The sequence below is a fragment of the Sinocyclocheilus anshuiensis genome, unplaced genomic scaffold, assembly GCF_001515605.1.
Source record: "Sinocyclocheilus anshuiensis isolate Anshui unplaced genomic scaffold, SAMN03320099.WGS_v1.1 scaffold444, whole genome shotgun sequence".
In the NCBI taxonomy this organism is placed as follows: domain Eukaryota; kingdom Metazoa; phylum Chordata; class Actinopteri; order Cypriniformes; family Cyprinidae; genus Sinocyclocheilus; species Sinocyclocheilus anshuiensis.
The window spans coordinates 275,345-284,229 of NW_015555739.1; the positions used below are offsets into that span (position 1 = coordinate 275,345).

The following is an 8,885-nucleotide window of genomic DNA, read 5'->3' on the forward strand; positions in this document are numbered from 1 at the left end:
TTATTGTGGTCTAGAGTCATATATATATATATATATATATATATATATATATATATATATATTATAAAAATTAAATCTAATAATTGCTACTACACATAGCTCCAGATGTGAGTGATTTTAAGGGTTTTCCACTGCGCAGATCTGCGTTCTTCGTCTTCTGCTCCGAGTACCGGCCGACGGTGAAGAGCGAGACCCCAGGTCTGTCCATCGGTGAGACCGCCAAGAAGCTGGGAGAGATGTGGTCGAAGCAGAGCATCGCAGACCGCGTGCCGTTCGAGCAGAAAGCCCTCAAACTGCGCGAGAAATACGAGAAGGTGAGCTGTGGATTCACAATCATGTTTATTTAATGTAGTGGGCGTGGCCTGAGTCTGAGCGCTCTGTGATTGGCAGGAGGTGACGGCGTACCGCGCAGGGGGCGGAGCCTCTAAGAAGGGCCCAGGCCGACCGACGGGCTCGACTAAAAAGGCCCAGGATGACGATGATGATGATGACGACGATGAAGAGGAGGACGAGGAAGATGACGAGGAGGAGGAGGAGGATGATGACGAGTAGTGTTTGTGATGTGAGACGGGTGAAGGGTTATCTTGAGTTTTTCTTTATGGACATGTTTAACGACTCCAGCAATAACGCAAGTGTTCTGTTGTTTGTTTGGGGGTTTTTTTAGATTTCTTCTTATTTTTGTACACGTTTAGCTGTTGCTTCAATAAAGTGTAGAGGTGCTTTTTTTTAATAATAAATTTTTAAAAGTTCAGATATTGTGCGTTTGCTGTGGTCTTTCTGATTTAACTGAATGTTTGATGGTTTTACTGTATATTGCAAGAGGAAATAAATTGCATTTCAAAAATAATTTGGTCTCCATCCAAGAATTTTCAACAGAAATTCATTATTCTTCAGGCTGTCTGACAAGTTCTACCTAATTTGATCTGTGACATTTTTATATAGTAATACAAGTGTGTGTGTGTATATATACATTAGGGCTGCCAGTCGATTAAAATTTTTTATCTAATTAATCGCAAACTAAATCTGGCTGTGAAAATACCCCCAAAAGAGAATTTAAAGCTGTTATTGTGTTAAATGTTTAGGCTACAGCGCCTTAACATAAAACTGGAACATAAAAGAAGATAATTTGAGAAACATCTCAGTATTTTTTGTTCATGCAATGAAAGTCACTAGTGACCAAAACAGCTTAGTTACCAACAGTAGGCTATTCACCTTTATCTTGTGCAAAAGAAAGCAAGTCATTCATTCAGGTCTGAAACGACAAGAGGATGAGTAGATGACAGAATTTATTTATTTTTGGTGAACTGACCCTTTAATCCCTTTAATTACAGCTTTTTTTAATAAATGAAATGATACGCTAAAGAAGAAACATATAAAAGTATTTTTGTTCTATATACAGTGGGTACGGAAAGTATTCAGACCCCCTTAAATTTTTCACTCTTTGTTATATTGCAGCCATTTGCATGGCTGTATTAGATCAAAAGGGTGCTTCTACTAAATACTGAGCAAAGGGTCTGAATACTTAGGACCATGTGATATTTCAGTTTTTCTTTTTTAATAAATCTGCAAAAATGTCAACGATTCTGTGTTTTTCTGTCAATGTGGGGTGCTGTGTGTACATTAATGAGGAAAAAAAATTAACTTAAATGATTTTAGCAAATGGCTGCAATATAACAAAGAGTGAAAAATTTAAGGGGGTCTGAATACTTTCCGTACCCACTGTATATAATATGAATATGAAAGTGTTATGATTTGAAGAAAAACTGGGTTGAACACCCATCATCTTACGGAAAATGACTAGAAAAAAAAATTATATATATATATATATATATACACAGTGTATATATATATATATATAAAGATTGCAGTGTTCCCTTTCGTAACATGTTCTAAATTTTTGAATGTATTCCAAGTTGTTACGAATTTAGAATAACTGATAATGGCCTGGATATTATATCTACCACAATATATCAATATAAAGTATATGCGTAATGTTTCCGAATACATTTTATTTCATGTGGAATCTGATCATTTAAGGATAGAATCTAAGACTTAAACCCTTTTAAAAGTCCATTACAGGATTCATGTGGTTTATATTATATTATTATAATTATATTATTCATTGATGGTCCCATAAAGAACATTAACATCCATGGAATCTTTCCATTCCACAACATGTTCTTTACAGTGAAAAAAAGGTTCTTTAGAAGAAAATTATGATTGTTTTAAGAACTTACACACACAGTGACATTGTGTTTATTCTCATTATATTCTCACATCAAGCGGTACAGGTTTGTCATCCAGCACAGGAACAAAACTAAATAAATACAAACGTACACCTTCATAACCGTGAATCTCTGTAACATCACGTGCAAAACACACACTTTCACTCACACACACATTACAGGTTTGTGTAATGATGCAATGATTCTAGTGTTTATACTGCCATTCAAACACACATTTACATTATATATATTCATATAGAGCTCAAAGAGTGTGATTTCAGAGTTATTGCCCATATCAGATGTGACTGACTGGAAATCTGTGATAATACTATCAATAATAACACTGTCTGATTTAATCATTAGATCCATTAGATTCAGAATAACAGCATGTCTCAACCTCATGAATCCTCTCAGATTATTACAGCAAAGTGTAATCTAGTCTGCATTTTTTACCATTACGTGACAATATTTTCATGCCAATTAAACAGATTTACGCTAAATTCTCATGAAAAAAAATCACAATCATGAGCTGATGAAAAGCCAATAATAAATTAAATCATAAAAATGTAAAATTGAACTGAACACTTACTTAAAAGTAAATAAATTAAATTATAATTGTAATTACTATGAATAATTATCAATCATAAAAATCTCAAAACACTTACTAAAATATATGAAATTCTATTTAGCTGACCACTACTTGTCATCAGAGAACTATGAACGTGAATAATTTCTCTTTATGAATTATATATATATATATATATATATATATATATATAAAATAATGAATAAATAATCAGTTATATGCATTTAATTTGTTCTCTACAAATATACTTTACAACTGACAATAAAAAACATAAAAATAATGACTGCGCAAAAATGATTGCACATTAATTATCTTAAAAAAGTCAAACATAATTGGGGTTTTGGGGTGAAATATGAGCCGGAAATGCTCTTCTTCACAGGTTTCATGAGATTCACCAAACCAGGTGCGACGCGACGCATACTTACAGCCAATCAGAACACAGGTGAAGCCACGTGGGCGGAGCTACACAGCATGACACACCAGAAATCAAAACAAAACATCTTGTGGTGTGTCGCTTGTGTTCACGGCTATTCAGAACAAAAACTCAGTGACCATGAAGGAGATGTGATGCATGGGCTGCAGCGTCGCACCTGATTCAGACCCGCGTGACGGAGAACAGATGGCACAAAACACACGCTCACATAAAGAAATCTGCTGTCCTCCAGAACAGATGCGTTTCTTCAGCTACCAGCCCTGAATAAAATCATGACAAAAACTCTCCGCTACGCTTCTAAACACTTATGGAAGCTTGTGTCCACCATGGAATAAAACATAAAAATGGTCATTGCAAGTTTTACATCACAGTTCTGACCTTTTTTCAGTTCTGAGATTGAGAATTCTTCAGAATTGTGATGCAAAATTAGATATAAACTCGCAATTGTGAGGAAAAAAGTTGCAATTATTATTTTTTTTAATTACATGGCAAAAAACAAAAAAAAGAACTGAATTGTGAGATTTAAACTCAAAATTCCAAGAAAAAAGTCAGAATTCCAAAAAAAAGGTCAGAATTGAGATAAAAACTCAAAATTCCAAGAAAAAAGTCAGAATTCCAAAAAAAGAGGTCAGAATTGTGAGATAAAAACTCAAAATTCCAAGAAAAAAGTCAGAATTCCAAAAAAAAGGTCAGAATTGAGATAAAAACTCAAAATTCCAAGAAAAAAGTCAGAATTCCAAAAAAAAGGTCAGAATTGAGATAAAAACTCAAAATTCCAAGAGAAAAGTCGGAATTCCACAAAAAAAGGTCAGAATGGTGAGATAAAAACTCAAAATTCCAAGAGAAAAGTCAGAATTCCAAAAAAGAGGTCAGAATTGTGAGATAAAAACTCAAAATTCCAAGAAAAAAGTCAGAATTCCACAAAAAAAAGTCAATTCCAAAAAAAGAGGTCAGAATTGTGAGATAAAAACTCAAAATTCCAAGGAAAAAGTCAGAATTCCAAAAAAAAAATGTCAGAATTGTGATAAAAACTCAAAATTCCAAGAGAACAGTCAGAATTCCAAAAAAAAAGGTCAGAATTGTGAGATAAAAACTCAAAATTCCAAGAAAAATGTCAGAATTCCAAGAAAAGGTCAGAATTGTGAGATAAAACTCAAAATTCCAAGAGAAAAGTCAGAATTCCAAAAAAAAAGTCAGAATTGTGAGATAAAACTCAAAATTCCAAGAGAAAAGTCAGAATTCCAAAAAAAAAGTCAGAATTGTGAGATAAAACTCAAAATTCCAAGAGAAAAGTCAGAATTCCAAAAAAAAAGTCAGAATTGTGAGATAAAACTCAAAATTCCAAGAGAAAAGTCAGAATTAAGAGGGAAAGAAATCAGAATGGCGAGACAAAAGTCAGAACTGCGAGATATAAACTCAAAATTCAAAGAAAAGAGTCAGAATTCCCAGAAAAAAAATCAGAATTGCCAGATGTAAACTTAGAATCCTGAAAAAAGTCAGAATTCCGAGAAAAAGCCAGAAATGTGAGATATAAACTTAAAATTCCAAGAGAAAAGTCAGAATTCCAAGAATAAAAATTGGAATTGCGAGATGTAAACTCAAAATTCAAAGAAAAGAGTCAGAATTCTGAGAAAAATAAATCAGAATTGCCAGATGTAAACTTAGAATCCTGAAAAAAGTCAGAATTCCGAGAAAAAGACAGAACTGCGAGATATAAACTTAAAATTCCAAGAGAAAAGTCAGAATTCCAAGAAAAAAAATTGGAATTGCGAGATGTAAACTCAAAATTCCCAGAAAAAGTCAGTACTGCAAGATATAAACTTAAAATAAAATTTAAAAAAAGTCAGAATCCCGAGACAAACTCAGAGTTCAGAGAAAAAGTTCAGAGTTTTGAGATATAAACTCTGAATTAACAAAAGCAAAAAGACCTCTAACACTAGCTTGCTCTATTCTTTTTCTATTCTATCTGTTTTCTTTTTATTTATTATATGATTAAAAAAAAAACTTGCTATGTGTACTGCGTTAAGCTAACTGAGACTTCTTATAGCACTTGCATATCATTGCTCTTTTGTTGATTTTGATTGCTTCTATTGTCCTCATTTGTACGTCACTTTGGATAAAAGCGTCTGCTAAACGACTAAATGTAAATGAATTGCGAAAAAAAGTCAGAATTCTGCAAAAAAAAAAAAAAAAGTCCAAATTGCAACATAAATAGTTTCAACTACTTTTAAAAATTTTGTTGCAAAAACAAGAAAACAAATGAATTGTGAAATGTAAACTCAAAATTCAAAGAAAAAAGTCACAATTGCAAAACATTAACTTAGAATTCTGCAAAAAAAAAGAATTGCGAGATGTAAACTTGCAGTTACGGGGTTTATAACTTGCAAGTGCTAGATATAAACTTGCAATTGTGAGAGAAGTCATAATAGTGAGATAAAAAGTCCATTATTTAATTTTTTTATTCCGTGTTGGAAATAGCTTCCATAGTCACTGGTCTGGCCGTGAGCAGCGGTCGACATACGGCACGAGTTTCAAATGAAGGCCGAGCGCGTTGAAGGCATCAAACGACACAGTGCTGAAGAACACGGTCCATCAATCACTAAAACCACAAGCGCTGCTACACTTCAGTCTGTTAGACGCTATAAATGTTCATCAGCTGCAATCAATCCATCAGTTTAACATTAAAAATAGTCTTTCTCAAACCACATGTGCTTACAAACATCACGGCACTAACGACTAACCGCTAACACTACAGTAGTAACTAGCATTATATTCTATGTGGATACAGTCGATCACACACACAATAACCAGCGCACTCCGGTAACACAATCTTGGCATTCGTGGAAATACCACTTATTTCAAAAATAAGACTTCATATGCTGCTTTAGGAAACATCTACCATCAGGCTGAGAAAGGAAAACCCAGTTTAACTAGCTTATGATGGCTGCACATTGCTGGTCATCCGCTAGTCTAGATGGTTTATCAGTTGGACTGTTAGCTTAAGTTGATCTGGTTGACCATCTTGGTTAAGCGGGTTTTAGGGCTGGTTTGATAACAAACCAGCTAACCATGTTCCAAAATACATCAAGTCGACATGTGTGTGCTCTATGTTCAATATCCTTATTGCATTTTCATATTTCACTGAAATTGTGAACAATAAGTAGTTCTCAAACAACCAAACAGCTTAGTATTTTGGGTAACACTATAATATTCCATGAACTAACAATGAAAGATAATTCGTAAGCACTTATTAATCTTAGGACATGTTAATTTCAACATTCACTAATACAAAGTTGCATCTGTTAATATTATTTAATGAACCTGAGCCAACATGAACTAACAAGGAACAGTTGTAATTTTATAAACAAAGATTAATAAAGACTGTAAAATATGTATTGCTCATTGTTAGTTAATGTTAGTTAACCACAGTTAACTAATTGTAAAGTGTTACCCTATTTTTGTCTTGTTTTCCATTATAAAAAAAAAAAATGTAATTAAGATATATTTACTATATTGTACTATATATATAATATAATATTTACTATGCATTTTGAAACAAAATGTCTTAAAATATGAAGTCTTATTTAATGAAAAAAATGATTGAAAAATTAGTTTTTTCTTAAAAAAGTAAAATAAAATCTGTCAGTGGGGTCAGAAAAATAAACTTAATTCAAAGTGAATTTTTTTTTTATTCCATTGTCAGATATTTTTTATTGTTTTAAGCATAAACTCACTTCATTTTGATATTTTTTTTCAGAAAACAAGACTTTAAGTATATTTTAAAGTAATTTATGTATCTTGATTTAAGAATATTTAGATATTTGTACTGGAAACAAGACAAAAACACTGAGAAAAACATAACTTTTGCAACGCAGGAGCAACTTTTCTGTTCTGAGCCAAAGCCAAAATGCATCAGCAAGCAATAAAATCAATCGGAACAACATCTTGTTGTTCGCTGCTTAGCGAGGAGAAAAAAGATTGAACGTGTGCGTCAAACAGAGAGCAGCGACGCAATCAAACACACATCTGGAGATCCAGAACTTTCCTATAAGCATGCTGGGATAGAGCTGGACTAAGTGAGGTTTATCAGAAGAGTGAAGCGCAAGTTCCCTTATGAAGTACAAATAAATAATCTGAAACACGAGGAAAACAATATAAACAGACTCATGATTCACCGTAAACCACGAGTCCAGGAGCGCAAACACTCACACACACTGAGCACTTGAACTGCTTCTCCATTTAGACGGGACTCCGTAATATCTTTAATCCTCCTCAACATCATCATAATCCTCCGAGTCACTGATCGACAGGAACAGGAAGTGAAGCTGTAGCACAGATGCACGATAAAGGCGGCTGTTGGGTTGCTAGGCAACAGCGGGGGTGGGCGGAGCCTAGTGAGGCAGAGGCACCAGGATGTCCACGTAGTTGATGGGGAAGAACCCTGATTGGCCGTGGATCATGCCCTCGTACCAGTTGTCGTCGATCTGATTGGTCAGAGTGATGATGTCACCCTCCTTGAAGCCGAGCTCGCCCTCGTTCTCCGCCTCGAAGTCGTAGAGCGCGCGACAGCACGGCTGATCCAACGGAGCTGAGCGACTGAACGAAAGCTCTTTAAAAAGTAGTTAGTGGAATGTGAAGAATTATCATTAACAGAAACTAGAACTATATTTAAACAAAATCAAAAGTTATGTTGGTGAAAACACTCTCACTAACTAAAATATTTTACAGAATGCACATCTGCAAAGAACAAAGTCAAAATACTTAGTATAAAAACAATATAAAAAAACAAAATACAGAATAGTAAAACACTGGTCAGTTTTGAGATTTTGGGCTGTTTGGCATTTCATTAAGTGTTGTTTCAGATTGGCGTACAAAAAAAAAATCAGAAAAACACATCTAAGTGTTTATTTTATTGCACTTTATCTATTTGCATCTGTAGATTTCCATTCCAGTTCATATCTTTAAAGAGTTTTTTCTCCACTTCAGCAGCACTTACAAACACCAAAACTTAGAGTTTTATTCCTCTCTATATTCTGGAGGTTTTTACTGAGGGGTTTGTTCATATCTCATTCACACTGATTTATACAACATTTTATTCTTAAAAACATGGTAAAAGTGTGTTTGTTTTCTGTCTGCTGACAGTATTTTCTGATTTATGGAGCGATAAAAAGAGAAATCCAAAATCCCTTCTGGAAAAGCCTTTAACTCTAATATGTCAACAAAATCAAACAAGAATTTTGAGCCCGACTTCAGATTTCTGTTCTGGACATTGCTCTGAAAGTGAATATAACAATATTGTTATTCTGTGTTGTTATCGTTATAGTTGTACATTGAAAAAAAAAATGCTGTAGGATTTACTTTGAAACAATTTTCACTCCAAAATTGCTAGTAAATTTCACAGATAATTACCAAGAAATAGCAAGTAACACTGAATTAAACGTACAATTCTTAAGTAGAAAGACTGAAATAGTATTTTCTTGTAAAACGTAACTTTGAAAAATCTTTTTAAGGGTGAAATATGAGCTGAATACATCTGTCTGTGCATTTTTTCTATTTTAGTCGCATTCGTCTGTATGTCAGTGTTTTGTTTTGTATTTGTGTGTGTGTGTGTGTGTGTGTGTGTGAGTGTTTGTGTGAGTGT

General features: G+C 33.7%; 2 protein-coding genes across 2 annotated transcripts in view; one reads left to right on the top strand and one right to left on the bottom strand.

Annotated features, from left to right (window-relative positions):
* hmgb2b (high mobility group box 2b) overlaps positions 1–751 on the top strand; it is a 5,640-nt gene extending 4,889 nt beyond the window's left edge. Inside the window, exons 4-5 of the mRNA XM_016466675.1 lie at positions 140–314; positions 391–751. Of these exons, the coding sequence (XP_016322161.1) occupies positions 140–314; positions 391–552 (337 nt within the window). The 3' untranslated portion in view covers positions 553–751. The remainder of the gene's footprint in view (positions 1–139; positions 315–390) is intronic.
* A 6,319-nt stretch (positions 752–7,070) lies between these two features.
* Positions 7,071–8,885, bottom strand: part of sh3gl2b (SH3 domain containing GRB2 like 2b, endophilin A1) — a 16,015-nt gene continuing 14,200 nt past the window's right edge. Inside the window, exon 9 of the mRNA XM_016466673.1 lies at positions 7,071–7,832. Within this exon, the coding sequence (XP_016322159.1) occupies positions 7,636–7,832 (197 nt within the window). The 3' untranslated portion in view covers positions 7,071–7,635. The remainder of the gene's footprint in view (positions 7,833–8,885) is intronic.